The 23,590-nt window shown below is 53.0% G+C and overlaps 2 protein-coding genes across 8 annotated transcripts; both read right to left on the reverse strand.

Moving 5' to 3' along the window:
- Nucleotides 1-704: 704 nt before the first annotated feature.
- Nucleotides 705-6,687, reverse strand: Spag7 (sperm associated antigen 7). The gene is made up of 7 exons (XM_036194769.1): nt 6,462-6,687; nt 2,220-2,287; nt 1,916-2,004; nt 1,723-1,807; nt 1,518-1,607; nt 1,259-1,415; nt 705-1,163 (listed from the first exon to the last, which is right to left on the reverse strand). The coding sequence occupies exons 1-7, from the start codon at nt 6,544-6,546 to the stop codon at nt 1,054-1,056; spliced, it is 684 nt and encodes a 227-aa protein (XP_036050662.1). The 5' UTR covers nt 6,547-6,687; the 3' UTR covers nt 705-1,053.
- A 50-nt stretch (nt 6,688-6,737) lies between these two features.
- Nucleotides 6,738-23,468, reverse strand: Camta2 (calmodulin binding transcription activator 2). Of its 7 annotated transcripts, none has more exons than XM_036194762.1 (23): nt 23,255-23,468; nt 21,741-21,835; nt 21,465-21,568; nt 20,583-20,650; nt 20,364-20,499; nt 19,758-19,829; nt 19,375-19,528; nt 18,970-19,104; nt 17,481-18,424; nt 16,389-16,515; nt 15,395-15,529; nt 12,607-12,722; nt 11,713-11,897; nt 11,340-11,418; nt 10,954-11,176; nt 10,353-10,651; nt 9,162-9,358; nt 8,727-8,910; nt 8,286-8,357; nt 8,175-8,195; nt 7,851-8,038; nt 7,618-7,692; nt 6,738-7,526 (listed from the first exon to the last, which is right to left on the reverse strand). In XM_036194762.1, exons 2-23 carry the CDS (start codon nt 21,769-21,771, stop codon nt 7,463-7,465), a joined length of 3,609 nt encoding a protein of 1,202 aa, XP_036050655.1. In that variant the 5' UTR covers nt 21,772-21,835; nt 23,255-23,468; the 3' UTR covers nt 6,738-7,462. The 7 variants fall into 7 exon arrangements, with proteins under 7 accessions (XP_036050655.1, XP_036050654.1, XP_036050657.1 ...); XM_036194761.1 differs by having other exon boundaries at nt 19,758-19,844; XM_036194764.1 differs by lacking the exon at nt 8,175-8,195.
- Nucleotides 23,469-23,590: the final 122 nt, after the last annotated feature.

Raw genomic sequence — 23,590 nt, forward strand, 5'->3', positions numbered from 1 at the left:
TCTCGTCCCATTTTCACACACAAAGAAACCAAGACACGAAGAATTAAATATTCCTTATTCAACACAGCAGAGTTAGCAACTGGTAGGGCCAGGACACAAAGCCAGGCCATTTGGCTTCAGCCTTAAAATACTGTATCTTAGCTGGGTGTGGTAGCTCACATCTGTAATCTCAGGCCTTGGGAGACAGAGAAGGGATAACAAATTTCAAGGCAGCTTGGACTATGTAATAAGACCCTCTCTCAAAATTCCAAGCTTAGGGGGCTGGAGAGATGGCTCAGTGGTTAAGGGCACTTGTTGCCCTTACAAGCACCAGGGTTCAGCTCCCAGCACTGACCTGGTGGCTCACAACTACCAGTAACTCCAGTTCTAGGGACTCCAATGCCTCTTCTGACCACCACAGGTACTGGGCATGCACATGGTGCACATCCTTACCTGCAGGTAAAACACTCATACACATAAATTAAAATAAAAAACACTCCATCCCAGCTTAGTGGTAAGAGTGCTTGCCCAGTATTCACGAGGCCCAGAGTTCAATATCTAGCACCACAAAATAAATAAAAATAAACCTAAAGGTCACAATAACAGTGCTAATAATTGGCCATCTTTAGCTTATACAAACAGCAACTTTATACTATTCTATCTAAAATTATTCTCTTCTCTGCCTATGGACCTAATATCCACATTTCTATGTACAAATCAGAGCATTGGGTCAAACAATGTTTATTCAATGTAAAGTAACCCCAGCCCCATGGGGATGAAAGTTCCAAGGATAATAGAGAATAATACAGATTAAATACCCACCCACACATTTGCACTCTTACACATGCACACACACACACACACACACACACACACACACACACACACACACACACGCACCAACCAAACATCCAAGTTGCAGCAGTGATAAACACCTGCTTCTCCTCCAGCCTGAGTGACAGCTGGTAGGACCTCATAGTTTAGAAGGGGGCTCCAGGATAGGTCCTGATAGCAGCACCCTTGTTCCTCCATGCCCCTGCCTTGCTGGAGGTCAAAGGGAGTTGGGTGTGACGCCTAGGAGGTAGTTGGCAACTCTTCCCCACTCTGCCGCAGACGTTTCTTGGCTCGAATCTCATTCATGGCCTCTTCTATGGAGCGCGTGTCTCGTTTGTTGGCCACGGGCACTGGAAGCAGAGGGGAGAGTGGGCAAGACCTCAGTCTCCGCTCCCTTCCCCCACCACACTCACCTCATGCCTCCCCAGCTCCCCCCATGGCTTACCACAGCCATAGGTCTTGTTGGCTTGTAGCATGTGGGCTGCATCTTTGGCCGCTCCTTTGCCAATAAGGTGGCTATACTTGTCCTTGTAGTCACTAGCAGGGCTCACCACCACAGGTCCCTGCTGGGCTGCTTCCTCCTCCTGCTTCTGAGCCAGCTCCTAAGGGCACAGAGGTGGGGCACCTGTGCTCAAGGCCCTGGCCCCAGCTGGCTTCTGGCAGGTGCTGGTTCTAAGCTCCAGAGCCTGCAAGGCACAGCTCACCTTTAGCTTCCGTTTCTCCTCAGCCTTCTGGGGGTCCCACTCCTCCCCATGACGGTAGGAGTCCAGCTCTTCATCTGAGGGTGCAAACTCCTGGGGATGAAGGGAAAGGTAGAATCGGAGGTCCAAATCTATGTGTGATCTCCTTCCTCCCCTCCCTCAGGCAGCAGGGGCGGGCCGGGAGGAGAGCAAAGCCCAGGCCTTTCACCTTTTTGAAGATCATGACATAACGACAGTCGTCATCTTCTCCAAAGGAGAAGGATGTGAGGCCCGCCACTTCCACCACATCATGTCTGGGAAGAGAAGGCAGAAGGCAGTGAGCCGTGAGGGCCTAGTCCCCACTGGCCCCCTCGTGCCCCTTCATGCCCAGTCCTTGCCTCCCCAAGCCGAGAGACACTCACAGTATGCTCCTCTCTATCTTGTTCATAGGCTGAAACTTTTTCTTGACCTGTGCACTGTCCTGGATGAAATCAGACACCTCTTTCTCCATCTTAGGAGGAACAAAAGGAGGGGGACATGAGACGGAGGGCCACCCAAAACTCCAGGCAACAGCCTTCTTAAACTCCCGCTGCTTTCCCAACCCCCACACAGCTGGCTTCAGTCCCACCTCTCTGGAGGTACTGTCTACACAACCAAGTCCTCGGTCCTCTAACTCTTACTGCAAGTCCTTCAGAAGCTGCCCTTGACCTCTCCAGTTGTCCTCACCCTTTTACGGAACTCCACCTTTTGTTGCTTGTCTTGCTCCTGCAGTTTCTTCAGGCGGGCAGCCTGCTCTAGGGTGAGAAAGGGCAGCATAAGGTCTGAAGCCTGGGTAGAGTGGTGGTCAGGCTTCAGAGAAGGTCCGATAACCCCTGGAAAGGGCTGTGCTTGGGTACTGCTGAGTCACCAAGCAGTCTTTGATGTTTCCTCCATACCACAACCTGACACTGTGCTAAGTCCCAGAGTACCAAGATGGCTGAAAGTTTTCCCCTTGCAGAGCTCAGTGTGGCTGGGGACCACAAAGACTAGAATCACCCCCACTTACCAAGCGTCCAAGAAAGCCAATTAGCATTCACTTAATGCCCAGAGTCAAGAAGGAACTAAGGCATCAGAGGAAGTGAGAACAGCATGAGCGTCAGGGGAAGAGGAAATGATTTAATTTTATATCTCTCTATGTAATTATTATTTGGGAGATAGCATTTCATTACCTGGAACTCACTATGTAGACCAGGCTAGTCTCAAAATCATAGCCATCTGCCTGCTTCTGCTTCTGGAGTACTGAGATTAAAAGCATGCACTCCTATAACCAGCTTTTAACTTTTGGAGACAGTCTCTCTCTATGTCGCCCTGACTGTCCTGGAACTCTCTATGTAGACCAGGCTGGCTCACAGAGATCTACATTTAAAGGCGTGCACCACCACCACCCAGCAAACTTCCTCTATGTTATAGTGCCCCCCCCCCCAACTTCTAAGGTCAGGATGACACTGGAATGGCTCATCTGATGCCCTTCTCACCTGTCCTGTAGGCAAGTCTATGTGTGGGATACTGTCTTTATTAATGATTGATGGGGGGGGGGGGAGCAGCCTACTGTGGGCGGCACCACTCCTGAGCAAGTGGTCTTGGTATATAAGAAAGCAGGCTGGCAAGCCAGTAAGAAGCACTCCATGGCTCGAGTTCCTGCCCTGCCCTCCTCCGATGATGAACTGTGACATGGGACGATAAGCTGAAACGAACCTTTTCCTTCCAAGTTGCTTTTGGTCAAGCTGTGTTTTATCACAGCAACAGAAACTCTACAAAGACAGAAACTGGTACCAGAGAGTGGACTACTCTTGTGACAGCCCTGGCCATGTTTTTTGGGGGGTGTAGTGTGTGGGGTGGTACAGAGGGACTGTAGAAGAAACTCGGAACTTTGGGCTAGAATGCCCATTAAGTGCTTTCAGTCATGGTGCTTCATCCCACAACAGGAACCCTAACTAAGACAGCACCCTTTTCTTTGGGGGGGAGTGTGGTATGGGTGTCCAAAATTAGTTAAATAAACTCTCCTCTCTTACTGAATGCCCCTTCCCTTCCTCAGACCCTGCCTTTGTACCACATCATCCCCTCTGCCCTTAGCGGGCAGCTGCAACTTTTTAAAAGGGGAATGCTGAAGACTGAACTCAGGGTCTTGACCTAAAGATGAGCAGTGCCTGCCTGCTGCCTGCCTGCTGCCTGCCTGCTGCCTGCCTGCCTGCCTGCCTGCCTGCCTGCCTGCTGCCTGCCTGCTGCCTGCCTGCCTGCCGCCTGCCTGCCTGCCTGCCGCCTGCCTGCCTGCCTGCTGCCTGCCTGCCTGCTGCCTGCCGCCTGCTGCCTGCCTGCCTGCCTGCCTGCTGCCTGCCTGCCTGCTGCCTGCCTGCCGCCTGCTGCCTGCCTGCCGCCTGCCTGCCTGCCTGCCTGCCTGCCTGCCTGCCTGCTGCCTGCCTGCCTGCTGCCTGCCTGCCTGCTGCCTGCCTGCCGCCTGCCTGCCTGCCTGCCTGCCTGCCTGCTGCCTGCCTGCCTGCCTGCCTGCTGCCTGCTGCCTGCCTGCCGCCTGCCTGCCTGCTGCCTGCCTGCCTGCTGCCTGCCTGCCTGCCTGCCTGCCTGCCTGCCTGCCTGCCTGCCTGCTGCCTGCCTGCCTGCCTGCCTGCCTGCTGCCTGCCTGCCTGCCTGCCTGCCTGCCTGCCTGCCTGCCTGCCTGCCTGCCTGCCTGCCTGCCTGCCTGCCTGCCTGCCTGCCTGCCTGCCTGCCTGCCTGCCTGCCTGCCTGCCTGCCTGCCTGCCTGCCTGCCTGCTGCCTGCCTGCCTGCCTGCTGCCTGCCTGCCTGCCTGCCTGCTGCCTGCCTGCCTGCCTGCTGCCTGCCTGCCTGCCTGCCTGCTGCCTGCCTGCCTGCCTGCCTGCTGCCTGCCTGCCTGCTGCCTGCCTGCCTGCCTGCCTGCTGCCTGCCTGCCTGCTGCCTGCCTGCCTGCCTGCCTGCTACCTGCCTGCCTGCTGCCTGCCTGCCTGCCTACCTTCTCTCCTTACCCATAACTTTGAGGCTGGATCTCACTCTATATCCCAGGCTGACCTGAAACTCCCTACAGAGTTTAACCTGGTCCCTTATCCTGTCTTCCATGATAGAGGAGTTTACTACCTCTTGTGATTTGGCACATGTGTCTTCTTCCTGGTCCTCAGCTTGAAATGCCCTTTCTCCTTTCTTTTGGTATTTCAAAACCCTAGGCTCGCTTCTTCCACGGGGCTAAAGTCCCCAGTGTCACTGAACCTCTTCCTACTTCCTAGTCACGTCACGGTCGAATGTGTTGTCCCTTCTAGGTGGAATGCTTTTCCTCCTCTTGCAAACACCCATTTCTCACCATGAGTCAAGACTTCTTCCTGTAGGCTCCAAGCACATTCTCTGAGAAAGACATGGGTTTGTTTTTTTTTCTGTCTTCCCTTGTCTCTCCTTCCAGGCTCTGAGCTGCTGCTGGAGGGCAGGGACCATGTTCACCTCCTGTCCAGGTGCACTTCAGCGACCAGGGTCTGGCAGACTTGAGGGTCTCACCTCTCTGACTTCACTATCTTGACCAATCATTGTTTTCTAATTGGTTTTTCCAGGCTTTTCTGCGTCTTGGGAGATGGATTAAGATTATGCTCAAGAACACAGGCAAAGAATGTGACTAAAAAGCCACGACTGGGTTCCAAATTCGGCTACTTAGTAACCTGAGACCCCAGGCAAGTGGCTGAAGCCCCCTATTCTGTTAGCTGATGTGAGTACTGTCACTCATCTGAACACAAGTAATTTCAACTTCTGTTTCCTATTAACCTGTCTTCCCGGAGCTTCCAAACAGACTCCATTCTCTTGGCTGAATTACCTATTCTTTGGTGCTCAGCTCACTTCAGATAAGCTTGGGACCCCCCAGTTAATCTCTCTTACATATATATTTCTCTCAAAGCACTTAATTGGCTATTAAACTTCCTTATGATCATTAATAAACATCCCAGACACGGTCTGTAACCTCCTTGATGGGTATCTTTGGCTCCACAGGTTTGGTAAATAAGGGACTACAGACATTTAACAGTCCTTGAATATTCTGAAGGCATCCTGCCTGTCCTGCCTCCTTTGGGCAGACGGGGAGCAGGTGCCAGGTGTGAGACTTGTCCATGGTCAGGGCCCACAGGGTTGGGAGCTGGGTGCACCCAAGGCTGTCCTTCCTCTGCCAGAGCGTGAGCCAACACTGAGTAGGCCTCTTGGGGCCGCGCCCTACCAGCGCTGCCAAACTCCAGCAAGCTTTCTGGTTAGCTACTCATACTCAGCACAGGGGGCCACGAGCGAATCAGAACCTGCGGGCCATTCTCATCCCTCCAATCAACATCACGATCCGGTTGGGCAGCACAGGAATTTAAGGATATAGTTAGGTAGGGGCATAGGTATGAGCTATGAGGGACTGGGCTAACTCAAGGAGGAGGGGCATAGAGAAAGGAGGATCCAGCTAACCAATGGGCGGTGCTGAGGTTGAGGGAGGTCAGAAGGAAGGAGAAACCACACTTAAGAGCTTTAAGTTGAGCTAGCCAATAGAGGGGCACAGATTGTGGGTGGGCGTGCCCCACAGCTAATCGTAATAGAACTGGAGGTCCGCGGGACCTAGGCGATGGATACGACATCCTCCAATCGGAAGAAAGCACCTACTAATCAGCGCTCGCCAGCAGCAGACAGGCGGGCGCGTTGGCCAATCGCAAACAAGGACTGCAGAAGGCCAGGACAGGAAGAAGAGGCAGGAGGCAGGAGACAGGCTGAGGTAGCCAATCATTGTCTGGAAAGAAGAGCGGGCGGGCCGGCAGGCCTTTTAAGGACGCCGAGGGTCTCCAAAGTGGCCTGTGAGGGGTCTTTTAGGGCAGGAGGTGGCATTGTTCAAAGAGGGAAGGGTGTGGTCCCAAGAACCGGGCTAAGGTACGCGGTTGTGAATTTGGGATCCTCACCTCGGGCCTTGCGCCGACTCTCCTGGTCCCCGAGGCTGGGTGGCTTCTCCATGGAGCTCAGGATGGAGCCCAGTAGGTCCGCCATCTTGGGAATAACTGAGAGGGGGCGGTGCGTCTTAAAGGGAAGGGCGCAATGCCTTTAAGGCCGGAAACACGTCGGAAGCGAAAAACCGCGCTGCCCCGCCCCGCCCCGCCCCGCTTAAGGCAGCGCGCCCGGGCCGGCGGACTTGCGTGGCGATCTTCCCGCCCCGCCCCCAGCAGACACAGGCCGGAGGCTAGCTGGTGCAGAGACGTTTAATGGCAGTTCGTAGAAACCAAGCCCATGCACAAGTAGAAAGTGCTCGTGGAGCCAGCCGGGGGCCCCCGCCGCGCCAGGGAACCAGACGCCCGGCCGCGCAGCGCCTTAAATAGATTCTTCACTATACTCTGTATGTTACAGTATGTACAAACCCCTCCCCACGGGAGCGGCACTCCGCCTCGCGATCCTATGTACACCCCCTCCTCTTTGGACCCCGAGGTGGGTGGCCAGAGTCAGGGTGATGGGGAAGACAGGGCCAGGGAAGGAGGGGACAGACGCAAACATGCGGAGTCAGGGTGGGGCAGCGTCGCCCCTGAAACACGAGGGCGCGCGCAGCGAAGGCAGTGGTGGGGACCGAGGCGGATACATTCATCATAGACGCGTCGAACAAATAAATAAGGCAAGTCAGGAAGGTCCTAGTCAGGTGCAGGCAGGAGCGGGGTTATGGAGAAGGTGCAGGCAGGGCTCCGTAGGTCACAGCTGAAGATGCAGATATGTGGGGCATGGGTCTTCTGGAGCCAGGGACCAGAAGGCAGGAAAAGTGTGGGGCTAAGGCTAGGGAGAGGGGCAGGGGTTCTACAAAGGGCTCCCAAAAAGGTGAAGGAGAAAAAGCTGCCGACAGGGGGCTCCCCTAGTCCCGAAAGCCTTCTCCTCGTTAAGACAGCCAGGGGCCCCCAGGGTGTGGAGAAAGGCGGTGGAGAGGTCAGGTGGCCAGTCCTGGCTGAGGCAGCCCTTCCAGCTCCTGGTTCTGCTTCAGTTCCCTCATCCTGTGGACACACGGAGCGGGAGTCAGAGGAAAGTAATGGATAAAGAAAAAAGGTGACAGGGTAGAGATCCAGCCGGGTAAGGGATTAGAACCTGTGTCGGCAGCGCCGCAGGAACCTCATTATTTTCCGGGCTGCCTGGTCCTGCTTCTTGGTGAGAAAGGAGCCCCTGGTGGGAGAAGAGAGAGACCTCATAGAACTCAGGCATCCCCAGCCCCCCACCTTAAGACCACTGTAGGGCGAGGCAGCCCGGCAGGAGGAGAACAGAGTGGGCATTATCAAAGAGGTAGGCAGAGGGCTGGGGAGGCGGGCGGGGGCGGTCCCTACTTGTTTCGGGCCGGCAGGGGGCCTGAGGGCCGGTGAGCAGGCCCTGGCCTGCGGCGGTAGGAACGGTAGTGCTGCTGGATCAGCACAGCTGCCCTGCGGCTCTGCTGAAACCGCTTCTGTTCGTAGTAGCTTCGGAACTTGCTCTGGATCAGGATGGCCGCCTGAGTCATTTTCTTATAGAGTGCAAACTGCCGGGAAGGAGAGAGGGGACGGAAGCCGAGATGGAGGGGCAGAAGCCCAAACCCCTGTGGGTCCCCCTACAGTTAGCTTGCTGCAGACCCCTTTCTCTAGCCCACACTCATGCCCAGATCGCATGCCTAATACCTTAAGTGCAATCCAGGTCAGCTTGTGGAGAGAGAGGGGAAGTTAGGGCTCTCAGCACAGGGACTTGGTTAGACTGGGTGGATGTGTATACTTTTGACAGAAGGTGCTAACCTGCTTGTACTTCCGGTAACATCGTTGGATCACAGCTGCGGCTACCTCCTGCTGCTCCTTCAACCTCCGGCCCTAAGGGAAGAAAAGGAAGCCTCACCTCAGCATCTCACTGCCCACCTAGTAGACTCTGAATCTACTCCTCCTTCCTCCCGAGGTCCCCTCCTTAAAAAGCGTTTGTTTTTTATATTTCTTTCTTTTGTGTATGTATATGGGCGTGCCTGTGTGTGGACAGCAAAGGACAACTTCAGAGTTAGCTCTCTTCTACTATGAATCCCAGGGATCAAATTAGGTTGTCAGGCTTGGTGGCAAGTTCTGGCTCCTTGGTTCTTTCTTAGTCCCATGTAAGGCCTCTGGATGAGTGCTCTTTCCACAAAGGCACTGGGAGCCCACAGTCTTCCCTGGCTTGAGACTAATTTACCCTGAGACCCAGGGCTGTCTGACCTTGTACTTTCGGAAGGCTGTCTGGATGACGCGTGCTGCCTCATACAGTTCCCGCTGCTCATGATCTGAGAGTGTCAGCAGGGCAAAGTCACTTTCCATCTTGCCACTGGTGGATGCAGAGAGGAACTCTGCCCAGGAAGGTGCCGGAGGGATAGCCAAGCGGCCTCGCTCAAAGGGCAGTTCACTGTGGGGGATAAGGAAAAAGATATCATGGAGCATCTGAAATTCCTCCTGTCCCAGCTGGAGGAGGCTTTTGAGGATGATCTTCAGCAACAGAGTCTGAAAAGACTGGCTCCAGAGTTTACCAACCAGCGCAGGCCCTTCTAGAACACCAGGGCCTCAGCCAGAGTGACGCTTCGGCTGTAAGGGGCCCCGTTCCCTCCCTCCCATCTTTCTCTGAAAAAGAATCTGGAGGCTTTGTTCTGAGCTGGTCACCTAGTAGGGGCTGAACTGGGGAAATGGTCCACATTCTCCAGGTAACTGGCTAGCCAGGACATGGTCTCACTGAGCCCCACGGTGCCTGTCTGCTCCCTCAGTGAGACTCCAGCTTCGGGTAACCCCAAGAAGTCCTCTTGTTTAATCCGCTCTGGTGTGGCTTCGATGATCTGCTTGGCCAGTGAGATCATGTCCACCTGGGTGAAGAGACGTGTGAACGAACGCTTTAGTGGTGGAGCACAGCCTTGAGCCCACTCCTTCACCTTTCTAGGGAGCATCAGGCACAGGCCCCAGGAACTGCTTTTCTGTTCACTAATTCTGAACTGAAATTGCTCATTCTTACTGATGCCCTCCATGCTGAAGTTGTGGAGAACACAAGGTGTGAGGATGAAGATCTTAGCGCTCTTCCTCATTACCCACTGTCCCTCTTGGACCTGCTCCACCCCCCCCCAACCTCTATCTTCACAGGTGTAGCCCACTCCAAGAACCAGCCCACGTCTTAACCACAGAACACTCTGGTGAATCGATAGCTGTGAGGTGTATAGCACTTCCTGCTTGGCCAAATCCATGATGCTGCCTTTGTGGAGGTTTGGGTTTTGTTTTGTTTTGAGACATTGTCTCACTGTGTAGCTGTGGCTGTCCTGGAACTCACAGAGCTCCTCCTGCCCCTGCTTCCTGAGATGGAGTTCTTGGTTGTTTGTACAATTATACTCTGTCTTTCTAAAGCCAGTGTATCCACAGGTCCTAGCCCTTATCTATACTTGAAGAGTCACCTCCTGGCATGTGGCCCACACCTTTAATTCCAGCACTTGGAAGGCTGAGGCAGGCAGATCTCTGAGTTTGAGGCCAGTCTACAGAGTGAGTTCTAGGACACCAGAACTACACAGTGAGACCCTGTCTTGGAAAAAAACCAAAAGAACCTTTCAGGGGTTGACAGGTAATTGCAACAGTACAGTTCTAAGTGAAGATACTCCCCGGAATTCTTAACCTCTTCCACCTCATGAATGCGGAATCATAACGTCTGGAAGGAACTGAGCAAAGGGTCCTATGCCTCTCTCCAAATAGTAAATGGTCCTTCTTCTAAAACTGAAGCCAGGCTGGTTCTGCTTCATCGAAATTGGTGTCACCTCACCTCTGCACCTCACTCCATTCCTAGCCTTTATGAATCTAACCCATCAACATAAATAGTACCGGGATCACATCCACAGCTGGTAGGCTGTCAACATCCTCTGGAGGAGCCCCATCCTGGGCTAGTGGGAGGCCAGAAAGGGAGGGAACAGACTCTTTGGAGTTAGTGGCTTCATAGTCCATGAGGAGTAACGGTGTCTCAGGGGCATCAGAAGAAAGCTGGCCTGGGATCGTCTCCATAGTCATTTCAGAGGCCAGCAGAGGAGCTGGAGAAGGACTGCCATCTGGGGCACTTGAGTAGGCTGATGTGACAGAGAAGGTACCGTCTGACAACTCGGAGGGTGAAGAGACGCTGCTCAGACCTGAGAGGAGGGTGGAATGGGTAAGGATGGCGGGAGCTGCAGACTACCCTCGGGTCTCTTAACTCAGCTCATCTCAGTCTCTCAGCCCTTTAAGACTTGTTTTATGTATGAGATTTTTCCCCCCAAAATATCTGTCCATCGTGAGGTACTATGTGGGTGCTGGGAACAGAACCCGGGTCCAGCTCTCCAGCAATTCCCCTGCCTGGTCTGGGTCCTGTTCTCTCCCATCCCTGTCTCTCACCCTTTGCTTTACTCTGGACATTTTTTGGCCACATGCCTCTGAAAAGACCCAGAGCTCTCACCAGTGTCCGGGCTAGAGGAGGGTGGAGAGAGAGCAAGGGGGTGCTCAACTGAAGGTTCCTGTCTCTGCAGTTCCTCAAGGCAGCGGGCAAGGCGCACGTGACCCCGAGAGTGAGCCACAGATAGGGGTAGACGGCCCAGAGAGTCAGGAATGCTCAGCGCTTGTCGGTTCCAACAGAAAAGGAGCACAGCAGCTTCTAAGTGCCCCAGAGCACAAGCCCACATCTAAGGAGAGAAGGCGGAGGTGAGGCCTGTCCTTTTCCAGGGAGCCAGTCCTCAGGCCCGGGCCCACCCTGGTATTTCCCTGCATTCCTCAAAGGATCATTCCTTCGAAGCATCCTTTCCCATTGCTTATTGCCCTGAGGGACCGTGGAAACAACATCCTCACCAGAGGGGTGCAGGAGAAATGGTCCACGTTGAGCGGGTCAGCCTCTTGTTCCAAGTCCAAGCTTCCAGTTCCCACACTCCTAGAGGTTAGGATAACAAGAAAGCCCAGTCATGAGGGGAAAAAGGGGACAAAGTCGGGACAGTAGAAGCAGAAGGGCTGGAAGTGACCATCAACTTAAGTTGGTCAAGAAGTCAGTGTCTTAAGTCAGGACATTAGGAGTCCTCCAAACTTCCCGAGTACACGCCTTCCCATAGTGACCCAGATCCTTCCAGGCAGAGATCTAAGTTCTTACCTTCTGGTGCTTCAGTCTCAATAGTTACCCAGTGCCCCTGCTTCTCCCCTGTACTCCGCCAACCCTGGCTGCTCTGCTCACCTCCACTGGCTCAGAGTCTCAATGAGTCTGGCATAGCCCTGGGCAGCAGCCAGATGCAGAAGGCTCATGCCCCGGAAGGGGCTTCTGTGGATCAAACGTTCAGGATCTCTCCAAGTGGAACGTGGGATCATGCTCTCTACCAACACCACCACACGTGCCTCGAAACCAGGGCCCTGGCCTTCATCCTGCAGTACACACACCCATATGCAGAGATTTGGGTATTTGGTCCTGCAGGTTACCTTCCCAGCTTCAGCTTTTAGTTCTCTCTGTCTTGGTCTCTCTCTCTCTCTCTCTCTCTCTATCTATCTATCTATCTATCTCTCTACGCACACGCACACACGCGCACACACACACACCACCTTTCCCACTCCAGGTTCACACTACCACTGTAGATCGCTAGTTCTCACAGTTTGAGTCCCTGTGTGACCTCACTATCCCCAACCCCTCAGCTCGCGCCTAGCACTTCTGGAGGTGACCTTACACACCACTGCCATGTTGTGCTTCCATACTAGCACTGACTGGTGCCATGTCCACAGACGGTTTTCTCCTGCAGGAGTCAGAGTCTTCTCTAAGCCCCCAGCCCTTTTCCTTCAGAGACTCAGAACCCACAGAGCCCTTCGGCCCAACACTCCTGATTCCTCCCCCACCCTCACCTTCACCTCCACCCTTCTTCAGATCAGAAATAGTCCGAAGGCTGTCATGCTGAGAGGGTGCCCAGAATAGCCACTCTTGCCCCAGAGTGGGGGGTGGCAGCAAGGTGATATCAGGAGGAAGAGCAGTGGCCATGAGATAGACTGGGGATAGGTGAGTGAGTAGCATCATACACTAGAACCGCTCTCCTTGTGGAGGTCCAGTGTTCCCCACTGTAGGCCACGATCTTTATTGTAGAAGTACCTGAATTGGAGGAGCCTCTGGACCCTGGCCAGGGGCCTGCCCAGCTGCTGCAATCTCTGCCATCCGCTTCTCCATTTGCTCCAGCCGCTCCAGGATGGACATCCGGAACTGGCTGTCTGTGGGGTGGGCATGAGAGGCTGAGTGGACAGGATCTAGGTGATGCTAGTGACACTACTCATCGTTATACACAAGATCTGGGGGATGAAGAATGGGATGATCGAACTTCCTCTTCCCTACACAGCATCCTCCTTACCCCTTCATCTACATAGAACTCACCAGGAGAACTCAGCTCTTGAACCAGGGCTCTTAATCTCATGCATAGACCAGAACCAGGATTAAGAACAAAGGCTGTTTCCTCCAAGACAAAGGTGTCAGGAATTCCCCAGTGCCCATCTGGTCCTCAGCTAACCAAGCCACATATTGGCATGTCCTCCTCCAGCCTGTTCCTAAACAGAATGTGCCCTAAGTTCTTGTTCCAGACACTGTCTTTGTCCCCATGATGGGCTGAAGTACTCCAAGGTCCCCTTCTAGGTTAATCACCAAAGAACTTGAAGACTACAGCTTGAAAAGCATCACCTACTCCAGCAGATCCTCTACAGCTGTCCACAGAGGATGGTTGGGAAGGGAAGGTGACAGAGATGGACAGCTGTGTTCACTCTCCCTCCTCCCAACTACACACACACACTTGTGCACACACAAACACAAGCTGTATCTGTTCCCTCTTGAGATCAAATAAGGACAAGGAAAGGAAGTGAGAGGGGACCAGAGCCTAGAAAACAAGCACAGGACAATAGTGAAGACTGGGCATGTTCCACAGTGCCGTGAAGAAGGGGATGATGAGCAGAAACTCAGGACAGAGAGGGAAACAGATCCAGGAAAGTCCCAACGAAGCAATTAGAAAAGAAAATAGGCAAGACCAGACAGAGTTCAAAGAAAACTGGGAAGAGAGAAGACACAGCAGAGAGATGGCACAAAGATTTTCTAAAATAGAAAAATAGAGTGATGACCGGCCAGAGCAGGACAAAGCAAAACTGAGAATGCTATCTGGGGCCAAAGACAGGTCGGTTAAAATCACAGACAACCCAACACACCTGCTCAGGCTGTGTGACAAATATGGCCACCCAGGAGCGAGGCAAGAGCAGGAAGGAGACAAGAACCAGCAGGGATGACAGTAGAGCTGAGAAGAACCAAAAAGCGACAGAAAAGTACGTGTGAGAAAGCAGCAGGGCCAGATGGAGTTCTCAAAGCCCCAGGGAAGGAAAACAAGTAGAAGGAGCAGAGACAGGACCGACTGAAACGCACACCATAGATGTGTGCACGCCTGTATGGGTAAGAGGAGGACACTTTAGTAACAGCCCTGTCAACAGTATTACACATTTCTATTTCTCTGCGGGTGTGTGTTTCTTTAATTTCCAACAGTCCTATAATGAATACATCTTTACCATCCAAAAGAAAATCAGGGGCTGGAGGGATGGCTCAGAGGTTAAAAGCACCAACTGCTCTTCCAGAGGTCCTGAGTTCAATTCCCAGCAACCACATGGTGACTCACAACCATCTGTAATGAGATCTGGTACTCTCTTCTGTGTACATAATAAATAAACAAACAAATAAATAAAAAAGAAAAACATAAAGGACCTATAGTTTTCTTTTAATTTTTATTTTAAGTGTATGAGTGTTCTGCATGTATATCTGTGCACCACTTGTGTGCCTGATGTCTAGAGAGGCCAGAAGAGGACATCCGACCCCTGGAACTGGAGTTACAGATGGTCATGAGGCATCCTGTAGATGCTGGGAATCAAACCTGGGTCCTCTGAGAGAGTACTTAGTGCTCTTAAATACTGAACCATATATATCTTCAGTCTGGAGGCCTCAAACTTGAGATCCTCCTACTCCGACCTCCAGAGTAGCTAGACTTACAAGTATACACAACTAAGTGAATTTGAGGCTGGCCTAGACTATATGAGACCCTGCCAAAAAACAAAACAAGGGGGCTGGAGGGATGACTCAAGGTCATCTTAAGTACAATGGCTACTCTTCCAGAAGACCCTATTTGATTCCCAGCACCCACATTGTGGTTTTCAATGGGTGTAACTCCAGTCCCAGGGGATTTGATGCCCTCTTCTGGTCTCAGTGGGTACACAAACACATATGTAGGCACAACACCCACACATATTTAAAATAAATAAACAAACAAACAAACAAATAAATAAATAAATAAAGCTTGCTTTAAAATTCACAGGAATAAGGACAGTTTGCTACCACATTAAAAAAAATGACCAATGCAAAAAAAAAAAAGTTAAAAAAGTTAAAAAAACAGTGGTGGCACACACTTTTAATCCCAGCACTTGGGAGGCAGAGGCAAGTGGATCTCTGAATTTGAGGCCAGCCTGGTCTACAGAGTGAGTTCCAGGACAGCTAGGGCCACACAGAGAAACTCTGTCTCGAAAAACAAAACAAAATGAAACAAAACAAAACACCATGGAGCTGAGCATGGTGGCACATGCCTGCAAATCCCAGCACCTGGGAAGCAGGGGTAAGAAGACAGCAGCAAGTTTTAGGCCAGCTTGATCCACAAAGAAGTTCCAAGCTAACCAGGGCTACATAGCATGACCCTTTCTAAAACACACACAAACACACACACACACACACACACACACACACACACACACACACACACAACCAATGGAAACAGTAGTAATAGAGGGCTTTAATGGTGGCCCTGAAAGATAGAGGGCCACCATTAAACATGTCATGCCTAAGACCTTGGGTCAAAGGGCTCAGTACTTACCATCCAGTGACAACCAGTCAAGCTGTGTACTAGGCAGAGACAGGAATCGGCGGGCTCGATACTCAAAGAGCACAGAAGCAGAGAGGGGCCCCTCCCGCCCTGCTACCTGCAAAGACACCAGCCCTACCTCGTGGGCTGGGAAGAACAGGTCAGGAAGAAGGGCTCTTTGCCTGGCTCCTTTCCTGGCTGATTAGCTATATTAGAGCCAGTGATGACTAGTCCATATTTTTCCCATTCCCTTGCTGTGGGCCAAGAGACCCCTAGCTTCAATGTGTAGTCTTTGCACTAACAGGGAGAGGAGACTATTTACTCAGGAACTTAACACCATCTTTGGACCAGAGCATTATTGGCTGTAGACTCTGAGTTAAGGGTATTGCTCAGCAAACAGGATGGTGGTTAACTCCTTTAATCATTTAGACCAGAGTTCAGAGGTCATGACCCTTACTAAAATGCAGGAAAGGGAAGCTGTCTGTTCACCAGCAGTGTCTAGTAAGAGCTGTATCCAGAGTCTCAATGTCTATTACCCTGAAGATGAAACCACCAGGCCTCAACCTCAAGCGCAGGGCCTGAGACTTTTCTCCCAATTCCCAGCTCCTCTGGTCTAATTTTCCCTTTTCCTTCACACATGGCTGGCCAGGGCTGTGGGGTCTAGGAGAGGACACTCTCCTAGACAACGACACTGCCAACTTGGAGTCTCCCAAGGAAGACAACTGTTGAGTGCGAGGCTGAAGGGAAGGGTGGTAGCAAAAGACAGAAATCAGTCTAGACCGGTGCTGTGCAGAAGAACTTTCTATAGTGACGAGAATGTTCTACATTTAACCTGCTCAACGTGGGAGTCCTAGAATGTGTGGTGCTTAAGCCCTTGAAATATGGTCAGTGTGCCTGAGGAAATGAATTTTAAATTCTATTTCATTTTAATTAAATAGGTACATATGGCTGATGAACTTTCTCCCTGGGTTGGTGTAGAAGACCCTATTGTTCCCATTCTCCATACCAGGACAGTAGCAGCGTAAGACACCAGGCTGGACAAGCGAGGCCGGCACTGCGATGTGATCAAAGACGCAGGAGTAATGCTCTGCAGCCTCCGTCCACGGGCCTGTGATGAGCACCTTGACCCCACCCTGCAGACAGAAGTCAGAGCCACATGACTGGAGTTGGGCTTTCGGTCACTTGCTTAGTTAGATCCTTAGAAATTACTAGTCTGTGGCAGGTCCTGAGCTAGAGTCTAGGGGTTCAATCTTTCTGCCAAGTGGTTATTTATCCCATCAGAACTAATTTTCTTTTTCTCTTTTAAAGGATTTCATGTAGCTTAGGCTGGCCTCAAACTTACTACGTAGCCAAGGATGGCCTTGAATTCCTGATCACCTGACTGCTGTCTCCTAGTAGTGTGTACCACCATGCCCAGTAAAAAAATCTCTCCCCAGTGCTGATGATTCAGTCCATGGCCTTGTATATGTTAGGCAGATGTTCTACCACTGAGCTACACCCTCAGCCTTTTCCTAGAATATTCCAAATCTACCAAGAAACCGAAGTCAGGGCCTCCCCAAGAGTATCAGATAACTGACATCAGAAAGTTGTGCTGCTGGACGACCTCACTCCACTGCAGACCCCGTTCCCCTCTTGAAGTAAAGTAGAACTTCTCCACTGCTGACCACAGACTTCCAGCTGCCCAGAGTCTGAAGTCACATCTCACTGTACATTCTTTTCTCTAGGATCAGTGGCTCCCGTGGCCCCCCTTCAAACAGTCACCAAGAGAACGGAGTCCCTGGAGGGGCTCTCAAAACCACGACAACACAGGGAAGGGAGGACGGGGAAAGGTATGTGACAAGGACTATGGACGTAGAAGAAAAGCTAGAGTTTACATAAAAGTTAAGGTCAGGAGAACCAGGCGGATGAAGGACGTGGTAGATCGCCTAGTGGCGGAATACAGGTCTGACAAGCTGGGTTTGGTCCCTAACACTGAAAACAAACACATGAAAGCCATGACAACTGAGAGAAAGCAGGCCACAGGCCATGGGGTAAGGGTTAATACAATTCATTTTGAAAACTCGGAAAACAAATGGGAGAAGAAAAACCCAAGACTCACCTCTGGGTAGGACCACTCTGGGGAGAAGTCTGTGATGGTGTTGAGAGTAGGAGAGAGCTGGGGGGGTGGGGCAGGGACGTTTGGAGCTTCACCACCGATGAGTTCTCCCATAAGATCTGGGAATGATGAAAGACTGAAGGGCTCTAGCTCACTGGTGCCACCAGAGCCCCCAAACAAGGCTTCTCCTCTTGCCACCCTGCCTGATGGCTGCAAGGCAGCGGGTGAGGATGGGGATGAAGGGGGCGGTGAAGGTACAGGTGGTCCAGTTCCCTGGCCCTTGAGCTCCTCCGCGCTGTCATCATCCTGGATAAAGAACTGGTTTCCTCTTCTCCCACTCGCTCCCAACTGCGAAGGGAGACCTCTTGCAGCTGCCTGGGGCTCCAGGGCAGCAGCAGGTTCCAGGGCAGGACAGGGAGTGTGAGTGCCTTCTGCCTCAGGGAAGTCTGGGTTTACCCCTTGGCCCCCTCCATATGTCTGGCCCCTTTGGGGGCTATTGAGAAAACGATCAGGGTCAAAGGCAGGGCTGGGAGGAGCTGGGGGGGCAGAAGGTTCAGAACCTACAACCACAGCCAAGCTCACGGAAGGTCTAGGTTCAGGCTGGGGAGCCAAGTGCCTGGTGGGTGTCAGGCCCCCAGCACGCTGCTCTAGCCCTGTCAGGAGGAGGATGGCCGTGCCTCCCCTTGAGGAACCCCCTCGAGAGGTAGGAGGGCTAGGTCTGATCTCTAGGGGTTCTGCAAATCCTGAGGAGGAGGAGGAAGAGGAAGAAGAGGAAGATGGGGAGGTATGTGCCTTGGGGAGCTCCGGAGGAAGTGGAGCTATGAGTGGTGGAGGTTCAGGGGGCTGGGAGTGGGATACAGGGGCCAGGGTTAAAGCTCGGGGCTCCACTTTGGGAGAGATGATACGGTGCTTCGTGCTGCTGCATTTGTGCGTAAGGCTCCCAGAACCTGCAATGGAGAGGAGGAGGAAGAGGAGAAGGGAGGATACAGCCTTTTCCTGCAGTCTCTTCCTGGAAGCCCCTGTCCCCGCAGTAAGTAAACCTAAAGTGTAATACTGATTATGACCACTGGGAGGCATCAGAAGAGAGTCACCCCCTCCCTTCAGTTTGTCTTCAAAATAAACAGGACTGTAACAGAGTAGGGGAGGAGCCCTGGTTTGAGGCAGTGGCTGAGAGCAGAGGGTAAAAGCAGAGGAAAGGGCCAAAAGGACCAAGGGGTACTAAGTAGGATCAAAGCTAGGGCTGAGTGTAATTGGTGGTATGGGTAGGAGGGGGCAGGAATTACGAAAAGTAGTAGGCAGGAGGGTTATGGACTGCCAGGACTGTAGCGTATACATTTCTGGGCCCGTGCTACCAGAAAGGAAGTTCTTTGCTCATCTGGCCCATCTTCCTGGACATGCAAAGACTTGCAAATTAGTATGCAAATTCCATCAAGATGGTTATTAAGCAATGTGACTAACTGGGAAAAGAGTTCCAGAGTTGGGCATCACTTACCAAGGCCCCCACTACAGAGACAAGCGTGGGTTCGGGGGGCTGGTTTGGTTGGGTGAGTGTCCAAGATCTGTTGCACCAGCTGTTCCACAGAGAATTCCTCTGACCCATTCCCATAGCTCCATTTGATGCCATGAACTACAGGAGATTTTGGGGGGAAACACCTTGAGATGTACCTTGATGGCCCCTCTAAAGCCCTGACATGCTGAACTTAAAACTGCTCAGACACACACCTGTCTTTCACTTCCATATTCCACATCTGTACAGTCTGTCTAGCGTCCACACAGAAAAGTACCCCCCTGGCTTAGAGGGAAATAGTTACCCACAGGGTTTGGGCACGGAACCCTAGTGCTTTTGGGAAGCTCCACTCTCCCTCTCCCTTAGAGCCGATCCATGCTTGGTCCTTACACATGGGCTTTAGCTGTCCCAATAGCTCCTCACGAGACCACTTCAGCCACTCCCGCCGGTCGCTACTGACAGAACAGAAGATGGGACTACAGCCCTTTCCACAATCCTCAAGGGCTGGGACATTCAGGTAGTGTACAAGGACGATGTCAGGGTTCTGAGAGCACACAGAGGACGGCCATGAGGACTAGGATTCAGGGGCTCAGCTTCCTAGTCCTCACTTCCTTCTGAGCATCATCCCCCAGTTCTAGTCACCCCAGCTTCTATCGTGTTCTACCCCTAATCTCCTCTCCGCTTCTCCCACTCAACCTGTTCCACTTCATCTTTGCAGACCCCATGCTCCCGGAAGAGCCAGAAGTCTGGCTCCCTGAGTCCCCGGTTCTTACCTGGAGCAGCCAGTAGCAGCGCCGGTGGAATGTGGGGACGATGGAAGAGTGAACGTAGCAGCCATAGAGACACTGCCAGGAGACAGGCTGGGGTGGGGGGAGGGCTAGTCTGCTCCCCAACTCTTCCTCTGTTCAGTCCCTTTGCAGGGACCCCAGGCTTTCCACCAGTTCCTCGTCAGCCCTCTCCTCACCCCCACCTTCTTCCCGCCCCATCCAAATCCTGGCAGGCCTTAAGCCACGGTTAAGGGACAGAGAGAGAACAGAGGAGCTGGGGGTCTTACAAAAAAGGACCCGACTTGAGATACGGGGAAGAAATCTGAGGGCAGAAAGGAATTACAGAACAGTGATCTGGGAAGAGAAGCCTGTGTTCAGAACTACTGGACCCCGGAGGGAGATGCAAGGGACATGAGGGGACTGTACGCTGGTGCCATAAAGCTGGGTCATGGAGGGCGCATGGGAAGCTCAGAGTGAACTCCACCATCAGCCAGCTGATGCAGGTGATGGGAGAAAACTGACTGAGCAGGAGAGGCAGACAATGTCCCCAAACCCTGCCTGCCGGGCTGGAGTGTGGGCAAGGGCAGGGGTGTGGGTGTCTGATGCTCTTACCTCCATGCCCTGGACCTTGAGTTTCATGTGGTCCTCTCGGGTGGTCTTCCCATCCTTCCGCTTCTTCCAAAGGTAACCATCCTTTCTGTATTTCACCTTCTTACGATTGTAGAGGATAATGGAGCCATTCTGAGGCCTGGAAGGAGGGCAGGGAGGCTTGAGCTTTGTGAGGCACCACTCAGGATTCCTGTTATTCTTCAAACTGGAGAACCTTCTCACCTTGTCTTTGGGGCGCAGGAGAGCCATTCATCATGTTTCTCAAAGGTGATCAGGTAGGATGCAATCTCCTGTAGGAGAGGAAACGCTCGGGTCACCCCCACCTGGTCACTGGCTCAGGGCCTCGGTGGAGATGTGGCACCTACTGTAAGACTCTTACAGGTGTTTGGACCCAGCAAGGTCTCACTGCCCTCTTAAGAATAGCAGATTCTCTGTCTCAGATGAAACCTAACCTTGGGGTAGGGATGTAGTTCCATAATAGAAAAGGACAATGCTTGTTAAGTAAGTGCAAGGCCCCAGGTTCAAGTACCAGGAGGAGGAAAAAACAAAACAAAACAAAACAAAACAAACGAACCTAACCTCTTTTCTCTCTCTCCCTACTGAATCCTATACCATGGTTCCAGCTTCAAGTTTATCTTTTGTTCATATTAGGTACTTTTCCTGCGACCCTTTCTGAAAAAAACATCAATGGCTTGACATTTGACAAGAACTCCGGGTTCTTGGGCTGACTCCAAGGCTTTCAGACAAAGCATCAAACTATCACTCCGACTATTTACTCTTTAGTCCTGCCACATGGGCTCACTGGTCCCTTCCTGAACATACCTCCAACAACCACATCCTTCACATTAGTGCCCTACGAGCCTAAAGTACAGGTCAGATGCACAGCATGGTGCTCGACATGAAGAAATGCTAAACTGTTGTTTTTAATATGGATGGGTTATACCAAAGAGCAATGGACTCCTATAAGATCCAAATCTTTGTAATTCTGTGATGCCCGAAACCTAGAAGAATGCTTGGGAGTGAGTGTCCGCAGACACAGGCAGGTCCCCTTGACCCTCCAGCCCACTAGGCCTTGTGGGTCCTAACCCCGTACCCCAGGACAACCTCATTGGTGTTCCATCGGAGCCTCTCTGGAGGCAGCAGGGGGCATCGAGGAAGACACTCCAGCAGTTTCTTAGGGAGGAAGATCTTCAGGTGGTGGCTGTTCTCTAGAGGGACCCAGAAGGGAGGGCTTTGTTAGAGGCAATCTGGAAGAGAGGGGCCAACTAGAACCAAGGCCCCAGGGAAGACTACAGCCTGGACTAGAAAGGCAGGGAGCAAAGACCAGCAGGGGAACACGGAAGACTGTGCCCAGACTGGGAACCTCTTTTGTGAACTCACCAGCAACCTCAGTGGTGTCCTTGGTATTCATGGTGAGGGTTCCAGGGGGCAAGGTCACCCCCGGCCTGAGGGGCCGGGGGGAGGGGGAGTCTGTGCTGGGAAAGGAGAGAACAAGGTCATGGAAGAAGCCCCCATATTAATCCAAGATGAGAAGCTTGAGGTGGGGTAAGGGGTTATAGAACTCAGCCCTGATATCTGGGAAAGATAAAGGAAAGGTTGGACTAGAGAGCAGAACCAGAGAACAGAGATGAAAGAGAACCCAGAGATAAGTGCCAGGAACCCACATGAGTGGGGAGACAAGACAGAACAGAGTGATCAGGAAGAAAGGGATAAGCAGGGGAGGCTGACAATGCTGGAGCATTCCCCAGGGCAGGAAGCCGGGTCCTGCGTGTCTAACCCAGATTCTCCCAGGCCCTGACCAACCTGAAGGAGAGTAGGTGAGATCAGTTATTAGATCTTTCCCCTTGGAAAAACCAAACAGAAAAAGAACTCAGGGTGCATCTGGGAAGGGAGGGTAAGGCTGGGGCTAAGGGTGAGCCAGTCATGGGAGCTGGGGCTCTAGTCCTTGGAGGGCGGCTTGGCAAGGCAGCCAGGACGCAGGAGGAAAGCAGATGTAAGGCTGGTCACAAGCTGGGCTCTAGAAGACACACCCTGTGTTGCTTCTCTATTTGATTTTTTTTTTTTTTTCTAAAGGGAAGGGCAGATCTGATAACTGACCTCACTTTCTCTCAGGTCGGTCATGAGCTAGGAGAATTTGGAGGAGACATGTTGGACCAAGCTTCCGGGTGGGACATCCCCGCTTCCCCTTCGCAGCTAGCATTTCACTTCACCTCAACACTCCTATCTCCCCAACCTCCAGCCTACCATATCCCCTCTACTACTGCTCTGGCTCCAGCCTGAGCCTCCGCCCTCTTGGGGAACAGATGGGAGCTGGAGGAGGCTCTGCCAGGTGTCCGGGGATGGAGAGGGGGCGGAAGCCCATTCACGATCTGTGGCGAGCAGTGAGGCTAAGGTTGGGATAAGGAGTCCACCACAGGGTGCAGGTGCGCAGCCCTGGCTAGGCAGCTTGCCAGGGTGCAGAGCAAGAGAGGGATGAGACTGCAGGCCCGAAGGTGGTTCAGGTTTATGACAGCCTGGCTCTGGGGGTGAGATGCTCCCCCCAAAAAGGGGGCGGGGGTCCTGGGAGAATCTTTGAGGTGGGAGGGTCCCGCCCGCAAACCCGGATGTTCTGGAGAAGCAGCTGAACAGAGTTCATGAACACCTGGCGGGCAAGGGGCAGTGGGGGAGCCCGGTGCGGGGTCGGGGGGGACAGTCCCCGCACTCTTCTGGTCCGTGATGGGGCCCTGCGCCTAGCGGCGCCCCCTGGCGCGGGGAAGGAGGACGGAAGCAGCAAGGTGGAGGCGATTAGGGAGGAGGGACGGTGGTCCCCGGCGCCGTGCTCCATACCCGGACCGCACGGAGCTGCGCCCCCTGGCGCGGGGGTGGAGAGGCGGGCGAGAGGCCCTGGCTCTTACCTCCCGGGGTCCCGCGGGTGACGGCGGCAGCGGCCATTCTACCCCAAACCGACCCCCCCTAGCGCCGGCTGACAGCGGCGTTCGACGTCAGTGCGCACGGGGCGGGGCCTCCCAATTAAGGGAACGGGGTCGAGAAGGGAACCTGGGGTCAGCACACTTGGGGTTCTGGGCCAGTCTATGAGACACTCTGCAGGACGGTCTCTAAAAGGGCAATAGCGCGGAGGGACCGGGATCGGGAGGCGGAAGCTCGGCAGACGGATGTGATTGTGGGCGTAGGAGGATGGGGCGTGGACAGCAGTACAGGGCCAGTGCCCTGGAGGCAAGAAGGCTGGACCT

The sequence above is a fragment of the Onychomys torridus genome, chromosome 8, assembly GCF_903995425.1.
Source record: "Onychomys torridus chromosome 8, mOncTor1.1, whole genome shotgun sequence".
Lineage (NCBI taxonomy): Eukaryota > Metazoa > Chordata > Mammalia > Rodentia > Cricetidae > Onychomys > Onychomys torridus.

Excerpts from the sequence above, each read along its gene's own strand:
- Camta2 (XM_036194768.1), bottom strand. The coding sequence starts at position 21,771 with ATGAATACCAAGGACACCACTGAGGTTGCTG. Across the intron at positions 8,358-8,726 it reads CAGCCTTCCGAAAGTACAAG|GGCCGGAGGTTGAAGGAGCA; the intron begins GTCAGACAGCCC and ends TTCTTCCCTTAG. Across the intron at positions 7,691-7,850 it reads CCCCTGCCGGCCCGAAACAA|GCTCCTTTCTCACCAAGAAG; the intron begins GTAGGGACCGCC and ends CTCCCACCAGGG.
- Spag7 (XM_036194769.1), bottom strand. The coding sequence starts at position 6,546 with ATGGCGGACCTACTGGGCTCCATCCTGAGCTCCATGGAGAAGCCACCC. Across the intron at positions 2,005-2,219 it reads AGGTGGAGTTCCGTAAAAGG|ATGGAGAAAGAGGTGTCTGA; the intron begins GTGAGGACAACT and ends GTTCCTCCTAAG. Across the intron at positions 1,416-1,517 it reads AGGAGAAACGGAAGCTAAAG|GAGCTGGCTCAGAAGCAGGA; the intron begins GTGAGCTGTGCC and ends CTGTGCCCTTAG.